The sequence below is a fragment of the Oryctolagus cuniculus genome, chromosome 16 (assembly GCF_051225735.1).
Source record: "Oryctolagus cuniculus isolate XC-2025 breed Fujian yellow rabbit chromosome 16, ASM5122573v1, whole genome shotgun sequence".
NCBI lineage: Eukaryota > Metazoa > Chordata > Mammalia > Lagomorpha > Leporidae > Oryctolagus > Oryctolagus cuniculus.
Window position 1 is genome coordinate 88619482 of NC_142882.1, and position 15373 is coordinate 88634854.

The 15373-nt window shown below is 68.0% G+C and overlaps 1 protein-coding gene across 2 annotated transcripts; it reads left to right on the forward strand.

The window, feature by feature from the left end:
- The first annotated feature begins 259 nt into the window (after positions 1-259).
- ZMIZ2 (zinc finger MIZ-type containing 2) lies at positions 260-14915 on the forward strand. 2 transcript variants are annotated; one of them, XM_051853069.3, is made up of 19 exons: positions 260-396; positions 6034-6145; positions 6240-6354; positions 6619-6821; positions 6988-7171; positions 7322-7582; positions 7766-7948; positions 8484-8552; positions 8652-8820; positions 9290-9434; positions 9514-9724; positions 10379-10484; positions 10641-10798; positions 11141-11208; positions 12368-12436; positions 12608-12852; positions 12961-13130; positions 13210-13449; positions 13992-14915. In XM_051853069.3, the coding sequence occupies exons 2-19, from the start codon at positions 6096-6098 to the stop codon at positions 14097-14099; spliced, it is 2754 nt and encodes a 917-aa protein (XP_051709029.1). In that variant the 5' UTR covers positions 260-396; positions 6034-6095; the 3' UTR covers positions 14100-14915. The 2 variants fall into 2 exon arrangements, with proteins under 2 accessions (XP_051709029.1, XP_051709028.1); XM_051853068.3 differs by lacking the exon at positions 260-396 and adding an exon at positions 596-752.
- Positions 14916-15373: the final 458 nt, after the last annotated feature.

The following is a 15373-nucleotide window of genomic DNA, read 5'->3' on the forward strand; positions in this document are numbered from 1 at the left end:
TCCCTCAGCCTCCCGCTCGGACCCCGCCGCCTCCGCCCGGCTCCACCCCGCAGCCTGGCCCCGCCTCCGCCCGGCTCCACCCCGCAGCCTGGCCCCGCCTCCGCCCGGCTCCACCCAGCAGCCTGGCCCCGCCTCCTCTCCCAGCCAACCCGGGAGGCCTGGCTCCGCCTACCCCGCCCAGCCACACCCGCGAGGCCTGGCCCCGCCCCCGGTCCCCGAATCGCGTTTCGGCCCCGCCTCCTCCACTCGGCACGGCCTCGGCGTCCTGGCCCCGCCTCCCTCCGCCTGGCCCCGCCCCAGCGTCCAGGCCCCGCCTCCGCCGTTCGGCCCCGCCCCGCCCCCGGCGGACAGCGAGCAGGAAGCGCGCGGTGGCTCCCTGACGCCGCTCTCGGACAGGTGTGGAGGGGCAGGGGGCGCAGTTCGCGGTCGGGCCGCCTTTCTCGCCGGTCTGGCCTCCGTCAGCCCCGCCTCACGCGCAACCCTAGGCCGTACAGGCCTGAGGTTGCCCCCGCCCGAGCGGTGGCTCGGAGTTCGGCTGCTTTTGCCTGGGAGGCGGGGCTGGCCGCACGACGTCATGCATATGCATGAGCGGCGCGGCGGCGGCTCCATTGTGCCCTCGGAGCGGGCGGCGGCGCGATGGCGCGGGCGACTGTGTCCCCGGGGCGGCGGGCGGCGCGGAGGGCGGGCTGAGCGCATGGAGCGGCGCGGTCCGGGGGCTGCCGCGGCTAGGGGCCGGGCCAGGCCGGGCGCAGGTGAGCAGGGTCCCGGGTGGTGGCTGGCGACGCCGCCCGCGGGCAGGTGCGGGCGGCGGAGGCGGGCAGGTGCGGCAGGTGCCGCAGGTGCGGGCCGGCAGGTGCGGCCAGTCTCCCGGGGCGCCGCCGGCCCGCTGCTGCGCCCGCGGCAGGGCTGGGTGCCGGGGCTCTGTCGGCACCTGCCACGCGAGCGTCGGTGGTCTCGGCCCCGTGGGTGTCGGGTCGTCCTACCCCTTCGGTGGGCCTTTGTTGGGGGCTGGCCCAGGGATGTACGTGGTCCTCGGGAACCCCTGGAGCGTCGGACGCTGACGGGCCCTAGCCCCAACCTGACATTCTCAGCTCTGGGCCCCCGCGGTCTCACCCCCCCCCCCCCCGCTCGCACCTGGTGCCCCCCGCAGGGTGATACGGGGCCCGAGGAGGAGCAGCGCGCTCCTGGGCCGAATGACGCTCACCTGTCAGTCTCCAGCTGTGGTTTGGTGGGGACACCCCTTCCACATAACACGCTGAGCTCAGGCTGAGGGTCTCTGCTCTCCCTGGGCTCTGCCCCCTCTCTCAGGTATCCTGTCCTCCTCCACTGCCTGCGTACCCTGCACCTGCCCTGTCCCCTACCCTGACCTCCTCCGCTGCCTGCGTACCCTGCACCTGCCCTGGCCCCTACCCTGGGCTCTGCCCCCCTCTCCCAGGTATCCTGTCCTCCTCCGCTGCCTGCGTACCCTGCACCTGCCCCGGCCCCTACCCTGGGCTCTGCCCCCTCTCCCAGGTATCCTGTCCTCCGCTGCCTGCGTACCCTGCACCTGCCCCGGCCCCTACCCTGACCTCCTCCGCTGCCTGCGTACCCCGCACCTGCCCCGGCCCCTACCCTGACCTCCTCTGCTGCCTGCGTACCCTGCACCTGCCCCAGCCCCTACCCTGACCTCCTCCTCTGCCTGCGTACCCCGCACCTGCCCCGGCCCCTACCCTGACCTCCTCTGCTGCCTGCGTACCCCGCACCTGCCCCGGCCCCTACCCTGGGCTCTGCCCCCTCTCCCAGGTATCCTGTCCTCATCCATCTTGGGTACCCCTGCACCTGCCCTGGCCCCTACCCTGGGCTCTGCCCCCCTCTCCCAGGTATCCTGTCCTCCTCCGCTGCCTGCGTACCCCGCACCTGCCCCGGCCCCTACCCTGACCTCCTCCGCTGCCTGCGTACCCTGCACCTGCCCCGGCCCCTACCCTGGGCTCTGCCCCCTCTCCCAGGGGTGCCCCCTTCCTGGCAGTTACAAGTCGTTTTGTTGTTGCACTCAGAACACGTGACCTGGTCCAAGCCTGTGGGGGCAGATGGGGTGGACACAGGTGCGCCACCAGGTCCCGGCGGGCTGGGGCAGGGTGTGCTCGAAGTTAGAGAAGTGAGGAGTCCTCCTCAGAGGGTGCTGCCTGCAAGCCCTTGTCTTGCCCAGGGGCTGCTGCAGGCAGGAAGTGTGAGCGGAGGCAGAGGCGGGAGAGCAGGCAGGTGTAGACGCCGCCAGCACAGCTGGCGTGTTTGGGTGGCATCCTCGTGGCTGGGCTGGGGCTCCACACCCGGGCCGCTGGGCGGTGCTTGCACCTGCCTCCCCTCAGCCTCACTGGGCTGAGGAGGGCCGGGGCCGTCCAGTACCGCGTGGGCGTGCGAGCGCCCCACCTTGTGCCAAGGACCTGCTCCCCCGCTGTTCCAGAACCATCGCTTCTCTGAGCCCTTCTGACCCCACCGTGGGTCAGGTGGGGCCTGGCCCTGGAACCTTGGCGTCCTGGTTTGTGAGCGGTTGCCCACCTGACCTCCCGGAGGTGGCCTACAAGAGCTGTGTCCTGCTCCCAGGCTGGCTGTGCGGGCAGGGCAGGGGCTGCTCTGGACAGCTGGGGAGGAGGGCCTGAGCAGATCTCAGACCAGAAAGCCACATTGGCCCTCTGGACTGACCTCCTGCGGCCCCTGCAGCTCTGCCGGGTTCTGGCCTCCCAACGGGAGATGTGTGGCGGGAAGGTGGGCGGAGGCCGTGCCCAGACTGCGGTCAGGGGACCAGGCTGGGCAGCGGACTTCCCAGAGACTGCCCTGGGAGCGGCCCAGAGGCAAGTGCTCAGGAGCTCAGCAGGGACCCCCACCCCCACCCCGCCCCGCAGTGGGGAGTAAGCTGGGGGAACTGGAAACTCCTCAGCCCAGAAGCGTTGGGGGGATTCCCCAGGCCACGTGGTCCCGGAGGCTGGGGGGGGGGCCTGCCCCGCCCCCCCACCCCTGCCTGCCTGCTCCCAGCTCTCGCCTCTCCTAGGTCCGAGCCCCCGACTGGGGTCCCCGCAGCAGCAGCCCCTGCCAACCTGTTAGAAACACAGGCTTGGGCCCCGCCCACCCTCCTGACGTGGGGCGGGGCGGGGCGGGTGGCTGCAGGCCCATCCCCTTGTGCCGCCCCCGGCAGGGGTGGGGAGCTGCCGCCCCTGGGTGACCGGAAGTGAGCACTTTGCCTGCCTGCCTGCCTGGTTCCCTCGTCCCGCTTCCGGGTGGGGGAGGAGGGGTGGGGTGGTTTTGTCATGAAACTTTATTCTGAGGCATTCTAGATGCACCTGCACTTGGGAGCAGTCAGAAGCCCCCGTATCCTTCCCTGGGCTCCCCCAGCGGTAACGTCTCGCGCAGCAGTGGCTCGGCGTCCTAGAGCCCTCACTGATGCTGTCCAGCTGCTTCCTGCTGCCCCCGCCCCCCCCCCCCCCATTTCTCTTTCTTTCCAAGATTTAGTTCTTTGTAGGGGAGATTCTTACACGCACGCACACTCACAGATCTTCCACCTGCTGGTTCACTCCCCAGATGGCCCCAGCAGCCAGGCCTGGACCAGGTCAGAGGCAGGTCAGAGGCAGGACCTGGAGCTCCATCTGAGCCTCCCACGTGGGTGCAGGGCCCAAGCACTCGGGCCACCCCCTGCTGCTCTCCAGACGCGTTGGCAGGGAGCTGGATCGGCAGTGGCGCTCTGCTGCGGGGTGCCAGCACTTAGCCCCCTGCTGCCTGCTGCCACGCCCGGGCACAGACCTGGAGAGCAGGCGGCCTCCCCAGGCGTCGTCGGATTCCCAAACTGCTGGCAGCCCTGGGGCTTGGCACTTCCCACTCAGCCCCGTGCTCGGGAGATCACCCAGTGGTGGTGGTGCCCGGCTGTGTTCAGGCTGTGGCTGCGCCGCGGTGGGTTTAGCTCTTCCTCCGGCAGAAGACGCGGGCTGGCTCCCCTGTTTGGCTGCTGGGCCTGAAGCCGCCTGGAGCGCTCGTGCAGGCTGCCTGTGGGAGCCGCTCTTCCTGTGCTTGTTGGCCATCTGCCCCCCCTCCCCCAGCCGCTCCATGCGTTTTGCCCATTTTCTCAGCTGGGGCCAGGCCAGGCTGGAGCCGGGAGCCTGGTGCTCCCTCTGGGTGTCCCACGTGGTTGCAGGGTCCCCAGTACCTGCCCATCTCCTGCCGGTTCCCAGGCACAGTGGGGAGCTGGACGGGCAAGTGCGGGAGCTGGGCCCCTGCTCCTGTGTGTGGGGATCAGGTGGCGCTGCCTTCTGCACCACGAGGCTGCTCCTAGAAGGGCCCTTCACCGAGAAAGGGTGGGAGAGGCAGGAGGCAGATCTGGTTCATCCCTCGGATGCCTGCAACGGCTGAGGCCGGCGCTGGGAGCTGGAAACGCAGTCCAGGTCTCCCGCGTGAGCGCTGGAACCCAGTCACTAGGGCTCACCACTGCCTCCGCGGCGTGGGCGTGGGGAAGTGGACCCGGACTCCCGGACGCTGGCATCTGACCTGCGAGGCCAGACAGCGCTTTGGTGACGTCCAGTGTGTCAGTTTTTTCCTTTTATGGATCATGCTTTTGGTGTCAAGGCTGAAAGCCATTGGCCTGGCCTAGATCCCAAAGATGTTCCCGTCTGTGTTCTGAAGACTTCATAGTTTTGTGTTTTACGTTTAAATCCGTGAGCTGCTGAGTTAATGGGACGTTTGGTTCCAGCACGTGGGTAGGAAGGCCGCCCTTCCTGCCTCCTCCAGTGGCGCTGGCGTGCTTGTGGGGGTCTCTTTCTGGGGCTCTGCCCTGTCGGTGCCGGCCGTCTTGGTTGCTGTGTCTGAGTCCTGAGCTCACGGCCCCCGCGTCCACCTACACCACCGCCCTGCACTCAGGCCTGGCTGCTCTGTCCTGGCTCCTGGTAGGGGAGGGGCCTCCCTGGGCAAAGGGGCACCTCCGCTGTCTCCCAATTGGCCCCTGCCCTGGGGGCGTGGCTCTGGGCGTGTGTCTCCAGTTGGGCTACCGCTGGTCCCACCTCCTGGCTGCTGAGCTGTGGGCAAGGCCCTGGGATCAGCACCCAGGAATGTCTTGTGTACACGCGTGGGCCGCCCTCCCTCTCCCGGGGTGGTGGGGGGTGTGACACGCGTGGCCCTGGGCCTCCCTCCCTCCCTCGAAGCCGACCGTGTCTATAGCAGCCTTGTAGCCCTGCAGGCGGGTGTCCAGGGTGGAGCAGGTGGAGCACGCCCTGGCCCCTGGTGCTGTCCCGACAGCCAGCCGGGGACTGTCATGTACCCACCTCCCACCGTGCTGCCACCAGGGGGCAAACCCAGCAAGCTGTGCGCCTGCGGTGTCGGCGCCCGAGGCAGTGCCAGCCAGAGCCGTGAAGAGGGTCCCAGAGTAGCCAGGCCTGGCAAGGGGCTTGCTCATGGCAGCGTTGCAGTGTGACAGTGCTGAGCGTCAGCCTGGAGGTGTGCACACCGACTCGGCAGCACAGCGTCGGTCCTGGGAGCACCCGCCTGCCGCAGGCCCTTGTCTGCCCAGCCCTGTGCCCCCTTCCGTAAAGGCCCGCCACATCACTGTCCACGTGGCCGAGTGCCCACCGACCCTCCACCTGTCGCTCTGTGTGTCCCTGGCCTGGTGCCTCCAGGAGGCCTCTCAGTGGCAGAGGCTGGGCTGCTTCCCCCCAACCCTGGCGTCCCGCGTGCCCCCCGCCCTGGCCAGGCCCTACCTGCGCAGCCCCTTCTGGCCCTGCTGGGCACGCAGGGAGGTGAGACTCGGGGCGGGCAGTGCCCCCGCTGCTGTCCTTTGCCCCAAGGCCTTGTGGGGGCTTCCAGGCAGCTGACCCTGCAGCCCTCAGTCACCGGGTGACCAGCACTGTCGCCCGCTTTGCGTGGACTCCAGGCCTTGGTGTGGGAGGAGAGCGTGGAAGGGAGCTGGACTCGTCTCATCCAGGGTTGGTGCCCTGGCAGGAGGAATGGGGTCCCCTCCACCCTGGCTGCGGGGGGCCCTCCTGCCGCATGGCACTCACTTCCCTCTCTCCCGCCTGGCAGCCAGAGCCGCGGAGTCCCAGTTGAGGCCCAGCGGACCCAGCCTGTAGGCTGCTCTGTCGCCAATGAACTCCATGAACCCCATGAAACCCGCCCTGCCCCCCGCACCACACGGGTGAGTGCGGGGCCCCACGCCCACCCCCCTCAGGCCCTGGGCTCTCGGGTGCCTGTGGCCCCAGCCCCGGCCTCACTGGCCACTCTCCCTGTAGTGATGGTTCATTTGCATACGAGTCTTTGCCTTGGCAACAAGGCGCCACTCAGCCGGCCGGCTCGCTGTCCGTGGTCACCACCGTGTGGGGCGTCGGCAACACGGCACAGAGCCAGGTGAGCACGGCCGGGCGCACCCCGAGCGCTGAGCGGGGAGGCTGGCGGGGTGTGGGGTGTGGGGATGGGCTTCCTGACCTCATGGGCCCTTGCAAATCTGCCAGAGTTCCCTCTGCCACGCCTACTTGGCTCCCACCGGTGGGGGGTGGGGGTGACCACGGTTCCCCTTCCCCCTGGCCCAGGCATCCTGGTCCCAGCCCTCAGGGCCGCTGCCTGTAGCAAGTTGCTTGACAGGTTCCCTTCGTGATTCCTGCTTCCTCCTAGGTCTTGGGGAACCCCATGGTCCCTGCGGGGAGCCCCCCTGGCAGCTCCATGATGCCTGGTGTGGCCGGCGGCAGCTCCGCCCTGACCTCCCCGCAGTGCCTGGGCCAGCAGGCGTTTGTCGACGGCAGTGCCAGCAAGGGCTACGTGCAGCAAGGCGTGTACAGCCGTGGGGGCTACCCTGGGGGCCCCGGCTTCAGCACCGGGTAAGCAGGTGCCTCAGCTGGCAGGCACGCCAGGAGCCATCAGCCTGCAGCACCGTGGAACCGTGCCTCGCTGCTAGCCCGGACAGCTACAGTGGAGGGTCTAGAAAGAGTGCTGTGGGCCCTGGGGGAGCCGGTGCAGAGCGTGGCAGCCCCCTGTCTCTTGCAGGTATGCAGGTGGTGCAGGGGGCCTGGGCCTCCCCTCCCACACTGCCCGGCCCTCCACTGACTTCACACAAGCAGCAGCTGCTGCTGCCGTGGCTGCAGCTGCTGCCACGGCCACGGCCACGGCCACGGCCACCGTGGCTGCCCTGCAGGAGAAGCAGAGCCAGGAGCTGAGCCAGTATGGAGCGGTGAGCCCCCACAGCTCCTCCCACGAGGGCGGGACTCGGGCATGAGGGTCTGAGGGGCGAGGATGCCGGTAGGGGGACGTGTGCCCGTCACAGCGGGGGCCGCGGGCCATTGTGGATGGCACTGACCATTCCACTTTGTTCTCTTCCCAGATGGGGGCCGGACAGTCTTTTAACAGCCAGTTTCTGCAGCACGGAAGCCCCCGGGGGCCCAGCGTCCCCGCTGGCATGAACCCTAGTGGCATGGGAGGGGTGATGGGCCCGTCTGGCCTCTCCCCCATGGCCATGAACCCCACCCGGGCAGCAGGTGTGACGCCCTTGTATGCAGGGCAGCGCCTGCCGCAGCATGGGTACCCCGGGCCTCCCCAGGCCCAGCCACTGCCCCGACAGGGGGTCAAGAGGAGCTACTCGGAGGTGAGTGTGCAGCCCGCCCCACCCGAGGCCTGGGGCGCCCTCAGAGCTGTGGTAAGAGCGGCTTCTGTAGCGAGAGAAGACGGTGCCCCAGCAGAGTCCCAAGAGGCCTGCGCCCAGCAGAGGGGCCGCTGCGCCCTCCTCTGACGCTCTGCTCTCTCCCTCTGGGCGTTTGCTCTTCTTCAGGTGTATCCGGGGCAGCACTACCTGCAAGGAGGCCAGTACGTGCCCAGCACTGCCCAGTACGCCCCCGGCCCCGGGCAGCCCCCCGCCCCCTCCCCCTCCTACCCCGGGCACAGGCTGCCCCTGCAGCAGCAGGGCGTGGGCCAGTCCCTGTCTGCTCCCGGCCCTGCAGGACTGCATTACAAGGTAGGGCCGGCTCCCCCGGGCCCGTGCTGGGTTCTGTGCCACATGTCCCCTGGGGGCCTCCGAGGAGTGACAGCTGGGAGGGGTGTCTGCATCCACCTGGGGTCCAGAGCCTCCCGGGGTCCGGCCAGTGCAGGAGCATCTCCAGGTGGGGGGCTCTCAGGGACCATCTGTCTCGGTGGAAATTCAGCGTAGGGAGCTGCAGGCAGCACCCAGGCCATTCTGATGTCCTCTGTGTCAGTGTCCCGGTCCCTCTGCTTGTCGTGGAAACGCCTGCGAGGGGCCAGGCCTGCTCTGCAGGCCCTGTGCCCCATGGGGAGTGTGGGGGTGGCTGAGGGGAGGAGAGAGCGCAGCCCCGCAGCGTGCGAGCTCACAGCTCTATCTGGAGCCGTGGTTGTTCCGCCGTGAGTCAGTGGTGTTCCTTGTAGACGATCGGGAAAGGAGGAGGGCAGGTAGAGAACAGGTCGGCACCCCGTGTGCGCTGGGCCTCCAGGGCCAGGTCCACAGCCCCTGGCGCACGCAGCTTTCTCTCCCGCAGCCCACAGAGCCGTTCAGCGGGCAGGGCGCCAGCTTCAACGGGGCCGGCGTCAGCTACAGCCTGAGTGGGGTATGGGCCCTGGCCGGGCGGACGGGAGGGGAGGCTCCTGGGGTGGGCCCGTGGAGTAAGGGCACCCGCCATCTGCCCTGTCTGTGCTCGACCCTACAGCCTGCCCGTTCCATCCCCGGCTACCCCAGCTCCCCACTGCCGGGGAACCCCACACCACCCGTGACTCCCAGCGGCAGCCTGCCCTACATGTCTCCAAGCCAGGAGGTCAAGGCTCCCTTCCTGCCCGACCTCAAGCCAGGCCTCGGCTCCCTGCACCCGTCACCCTCTGGTGAGCGCTCAGAACCACAGCAGTGACCAGGCCAGGGCGGGGGCGGGGGCTCGCAGGGAGTCTGGGGTGATGGGACGGCCACTGGGTGCTGGAGAAAAGCCCAGGATTCCGCCTGGCGGCCACAGCGCCACCACCATTGCACGGCTGTCGGAGGCTGTGGGTGGGCTCTAGAGAAACACCACACACACACACACACACACACACACACACACGAGTCAGCTTGCGGTGTCAGGAGTTTCTGATTCCTCCCCGGCCGAGCCCGTTCCTGGTGAGGACCTCTGCTTCTGGGTCGAGTGCAGGATGGCGGCAGGTGGCACGCAGTCCCCGTGTCTCTGAAAGCACTGGGCCCGCTCTCTGAGGTGCGGGCTGTGTTGCCTGCCATCGTTCAGGGGACAGCGGGCCAGGTGACCGAGCCAGGACAGGGCAGGAGGGGCCAAGGCGCCGCAGCTCACGCGGGGGCTGCCTCCAGGTGGCGGCCCCTGTGACGAGCTGCGGCTGACTTTCCCGGTGCGGGACGGGGTGGTGCTGGAGCCCTTCCGCCTGCAGCACAACCTGGCAGTGAGCAACCACGCCTTCCAGCTGCGGGACTCGGTCTACAAGACGCTCATGCTGAGGTGAGACCCCTACCCCACCTGCACGGCCCGCCCCACGCCCGTCCGCGCTCAGCACCGGCCCTCCGCCCATCCCACGCAGGCCCGACCTGGAGCTGCAGTTCAAGTGCTACCACCACGAGGACCGGCAGATGAACACCAACTGGCCGGCCTCGGTGCAGGTCAGCGTCAACGCCACGCCCCTCAGCATCGAGCGCGGCGACAACAAGACCTCGCACAAGCCGCTCTACCTGAAGCACGTGTGCCAGCCGGGCCGCAACACCATCCAGATCACCGTCACCGCCTGCTGCTGCGTGCGTGCGGGCCCCGGGGCTCCAGCCTGGCCCCCCCCCCCCATTACCGCCCTGCGGTTTCCCTCTGAGTCGTTTTCCTTTAAGGAAAGAGCGCTGGCTCCCCACACCCTGTCTTCTGCTTAGACTGCACGTATCAGATTCCATGCTCTTAGCTGTGAGAAACCTCGCGCGGTTCCAAGTCCCCGGCTGAGGACTTGCAGCACGTAGGTCAGGTCCTGGGCAGAGCTGGGCTGGGAGAGAGAGCCCCGGTCAGCTGGGCCGGGCCGGGCCGGGCCTGGAGCCCGCAGCCTGGCTGCTCCCTGCTAAGGGACCCGGAGCCAACACGGGTAACAGGATGCTGCAAGCTGGGGGTGTCCAGGGGTCTCTGGGTGCTTGTGTTTCAACAGAGAGATGAGCACTGGGCAGTGCTTGGACGTCAAGTGCAGGCAGCACAGCACAGGTGTGCTTAGGGAGGGGCGTGGCTAGCAGCACGGGTTGCTGGGCTCACGGCGGGAGGCGGCAGCGCCCTCCCCGTGCCTCCTGCTCCGAGGAGGACGGGCCCAGCTGCCCAGGAGCATGGCTGGCCCGGTCTGCCCCAGACCCTTGGCTCTCCGCATCCTAGATGCCCTGCTCGCCTCCCAGTCCCCCTGACGGCGTTTTCCGGTCGTGTTGCAGTCCCACCTCTTCGTGCTGCAGCTGGTGCACCGGCCGGCCGTGCGCTCCGTGCTGCAGGGCCTCCTCAAGAAACGCCTTCTGCCCGCGGAGCACTGCATCACCAAGAGTGAGCGCCGCCACCTGCCCCGGCCCCGGCCCCGGCCCCGGCCGAGCGCTGCTGCCCCTGGGCAGTGTCCCCGCCGCGTGAGGCCGTCTCCCGGGCATGGGTCAGTGGCGCCGCGGCAGGGACCGCCGACTCACGTCCTTTCCCTGTTCCTGTCAGTAAAGCGCAACTTCAGCAGTGGCACCATCCCGGGCACCCCTGGGCCCAACGGGGAGGACGGCGTGGAGCAGACGGCCATCAAGGTGTCCCTGAAGTGCCCCATCACCTTCCGCAGGATCCAGCTCCCCGCCCGGGGCCACGACTGTCGCCACATACAGGTGGGTGCTCCCAGCTTCGCCAGTTGATGATTCCTTTTTAAAGGTTTATTTGCAAGAGCGTTAGAGGGAGAAATAGGGAGATCTTGTATGTGCTGGCTCACTCCCTGAATGGCCACCACAGCCAGGAGCCAGCAACTCCATCTGGGTTTCTCACAAGAGTGGCAGGGCCTGAAGCACTCGGGCAGGTGAGGGACGCCGGCGTTCTGTGTGGGCTCTGGTCCATGTCCCAGTGGCTGCTCCAGTTCCCATCCAGCTCCCTGTTAACGCACAGGGAAAGCAGCGGGGGATGGCCCGAGTGTCTGGGCCCGTGATGAAAGATGGCCTCTTGCTCATTTTCCACAGTGCTTCGACCTGGAGTCGTACCTGCAGCTCAACTGTGAGCGGGGGACCTGGAGGTGCCCCGTATGCAAGTGAGTCTCCGAGGCGTGCTGTATGGCGGGGAGGGCTCCCCACTTCTTCAGACTTCTGGGGGTGAGACTGCCAGCAGTGTGACCAAATGTGTAAGCCTGGGGACGTCTGTGCTGGTGTCAACAGCACAGCCTAGGATGGTGTGGCTCAGGGCAGAAACCCTATACAGGGTCACCCCTCGTAGCAACGCCTGACGCGGGGTTCCCTCACAGCGTCACCTTAGGCAGAGTCACAATCAACATAGAGTCTGTCACCTCAGACACTCACAAATGATGACCTCGTGTGTCATGTCAGTCACCTCACACAGGGCCACCTCACAGTGTCACCTCAGTCACAGCACAGGGTCACCTCAGTCACCACACACAGGGCCACCTCACACAGGGTCACCTCAGTCACCACACACAGGGCCACCTCACAGCGTCACCTTAGGTAGGCCACTATAGAGTCACCACATGTGTCACCTCAGTCAACTCACAGTCTGTCACCTCAGACACTCACAAATGATGACCTCGTGTGTCAGTCACCTCACACAGGGCCACCCCACATTGTGTCACCTCAGTCACCACACACAGGGCCACCTCAGTCACCTCACAGGGTCACCCCACACTGTGTCACCTCAGTCACCTCACAGGGTCACCCCACACTGTGTCACCTCAGTCACCTCACAGGGTCACCCCACACTGTGTCACCTCAGTCACCTCACAGGGTCACCTCACACAGGGCCACCTCAGTCACCTCACAGGGTCACCTCACACAGGGCCACCTCAGTCACCTCACAGGGTCACCCCACACTGTGTCACCTCAGTCACCTCACAGGGTCACCTCACACAGGGCCACCTCAGTCACCTCACAGGGTCACCCCACACTGTGTCATCTCAGTCACCTCACAGGGACACCCCACACTGTGTCATCTCAGTCACCTCACAGGGTCACCCCACACTGTGTCACCTCAGTCACCTCATAGGGTCACCCCGCACTGTGTCACCTCAGTCACCTCACAGGTCGCCCCGCACTGTGTCACCTCAGTCACCTCACACAGGGTTGTCTCATCCAGGGTCACCACGCACAGAGGCAGCACGTGAAGGTCTTGGGCTGTGACAGGGCTGTGCCCAGGATGAGACTGGGCGAGGCCTCTGCGCCTGTCCCCTTTGTTTCCCACAGCAAGACGGCGTTGCTGGAGGGCCTGGAGGTGGACCAGTACATGCTGGGCATCCTGATCTACATTCAGAAGTAAGCGCGCTCGCGGCCTCCCAGCGTCCGGTGGCCCGCGGAAGCCCCGGGACAGGCGGGAGACGCCCCTGGCTGCGTTCGGCAGCATGGCTCCATCCCAGGCCCGAGCGCTGGTCTTGGGCAGGGAGGGGCGGCGGGCCGGGGGTGAGCGGCCGCACGTGTCCCCCGCAGCTCCGACTACGAGGAGATCACCATCGACCCCACGTGCAGCTGGAAGCCCGTGCCCGTCAAGCCCGACGTGCACATCAAGGAGGAGCCCGACGGGCCGGTGCTGAAGCGCTGCCGCACCGTGAGCCCCGCACACGTGCTCATGCCCAGCGTGATGGAGATGATCGCCGCCCTGGGCCCCAGCGCTGCTCCCTGCGCCCCCCTGCAGCCCCCCGCCGCCCCCGCCCCCGGCGACTACCCTGGCCAGGGTGAGTACCGCCCGCCCAGGCAGGTGACTCATCCTCTGCAGACCAGTGTCCTCGCCCGGGGCTGTCAGGGTGCCTGCCGCCCCCCAGGACCTGACTCTCCTCTCACAGGTTCCAGCTTCCTGGGGCCCGGAACCTTCTCCGAGTCTTTTCCACCGACCACGCCCAGCACCCCCACCCTTGCTGAGTTCACCCCAGGGCCACCCCCCATCTCCTACCAGTCTGACATTCCCAGCAGCCTCCTGACGCCAGAGAAGTCGGCTCCCTGTCTCCCAGGCCAGGTCAGTGCCATGCCAAGGGCCAGGCGGGGCTGTCTCCCCGGAGCCCTGGGCTCTTCCAGCAAGTTCTCTCCATCCATAGATGGCACCAGTGAGCCACCTGGACCCAGCCCACAACCCTGGGCCACCAGGGCTGCACACCTCTAACCTCGGAGCCCCCGCAGGTCCCCAGCTGCACCATCCAAACCCTCCAGCATCCCGGCAGCCCCTGGGCCAGGTGAACTCAGGGCCCACCGGCGAGCTGGCCTTCAATCCTGCCACAGGCGTGATGGGGCCCCCCAGCGTGTCTGGGGCGGGGGAGGCCCCGGAACCAGCTCTGGACGTGAGTACCAGGCCCTGCGCTGCCAGCGCATGGGAGCCCGCAGCACCCACATCCCTGGTGGCAGGGGTGGGATGGGGAGCGCTCGGGGAGCCTGGTGCTCACAGCGCGGCCCGGACTGGCTGCCTGCCTGGTCTGTGAGTGACTTGCTCCTGGGGGCTGGTGGCGGGCGTGGTGGCGTCCTCAGCCCAGAGCGGGCTGGGGCCCACAGTCCTTAAGAGACCTGTCTGCCTGCTCAGGGCACCTGCAGCCCAGCTTCGAATGCAGACTTGGCTACAGGATAGGCAGTCGTCGGTCCCCAGACCATGACAGAAACTCGCTGCCCAGCAGGCAGAAAATTAGAGCAGCTCCGAGCAGAGAGCCCGGGGGCCGGGGGCCGGGGGCCGGGGCCGTGCCCGCCGCGTTCGCTCCCGAGAGGCCCGCGGGCACGCGTGGCCTGTGCACCTCAGCTCTCCGGAGCAGCCCTCCCCCGCTGGCGTGGAGAACCACCCCGGGGCGTGGCAGGCCCGAGCCAGCACTGCTGACGGGCGTCGCTTTGTCCCCAGCTGCTCCCGGAACTGACCAACCCGGACGAGCTCCTGTCCTACCTGGGCCCACCCGACCTCCCCTCCAACAGCAACGACGACCTGCTCGCTCTCTTTGAGAACAACTGACTCGCGGATGTCACCATGGCCCTGCCCGCCACGCCCCGCCCCGCGGGGCCCGCCGGGGTGGCCTGCGGGGCCCGGTCTGTGCTGTGGGGTGGGGTGGGGGCCCAGGCCAGAGGCCCGCCCTCCTCCAGGCTGGCCCGCTGCAGCACGGCTTTGGCCGGGGGGCCCTGCCCACCCCACCTCGCCATGTCCACACTCCTCGCCCCTGCGTTTCCAGCCCTGCCTGCCCCCACCCTGCCTGCATCTTGTCCAGTGTTGACCCTTCTGCTTGATCCCTTCTCGACCTCAAAGAGCAGGCGTGCAGCGAGGCTGGCCCCGTCTCCGGGCCTGCGGCCCCGATAGCCCCTGTGCCCAGCGGCCCCGGCTCTTGAAACCACAAGGCTCGCCGGCCAGCAGGGGCCTGAACTCTTCCAGCCCGACCAGTCCCTGGCACAGCTTCAGGCCAAGGCCAGGGTGGGGCTGCCGCGGAGCACAATGGTGCGCCCGGCGCAGGGACCCAGCCAGCTGAGGCAGGGGAGGCGGCGAGGCCACCTGCCCCAGAGCGCCCCTCTCCCAGCTTCCTGTGTGCAGACAGCTCCGGGAGGGACGTCCAGCAGGGAGGGCCGGGCTCCCAGCGCGCCCTGGCGGGACTGTCCAGTGGGCTGCGCTCCCGAGTCCCCTGCTGCCCGAAAGTGAAGTTAGTGCAGCTGTGTTTTTAAAACCGCCTCCCCTGGCTCCACCCTGCGGCTCGTGCCCGGGGAGGAGGCAGCTGCCGCCTGCTGGCCCGGGGCCCACTCTCCCGTCTGTGCGGTCTCTATTAAAGGACTCCCTCCTGGTGGACCCGCGGTCCTGCTTTGTCTCCGGGGGCCAGCCGGCCTGCCAGCGGCTCCGCAGCCCCAGCTGTGCTCTGGGTGTTCCCAGCCGAGGCGCAGCTGCTCCCTCCCCGCGGTAAATTTCCTTTTCCCTGGAATTTTCCAAGTTGGCTTCAGCATTCCTGTTTCGTGACATAGCCCAGGCTCACCCGGGAGAGACATTTGCACCGTGTCACCTTCCCTGGGCGTGCCTCAGGGCAGGGGCCGGTGCAGCCGGGGCCTTGCCAGTGTGGAGCACCGTCCCAGGGGCTCTGCTCACTCCCCCACCCCCAGCGCACACACAGCAGGTGCAGAGTGTCCTGGCTGCCATCTGCCTGTCAGGCCTGGTGGGGTCCAGTTACCACCTCTGCCTGGGCCCTGAGGCCCCGCCCAGCTGGAGAGGTGGGGGATGGGCACCTCCGGGAGGAGGGGCCCTGAGACCTGCTC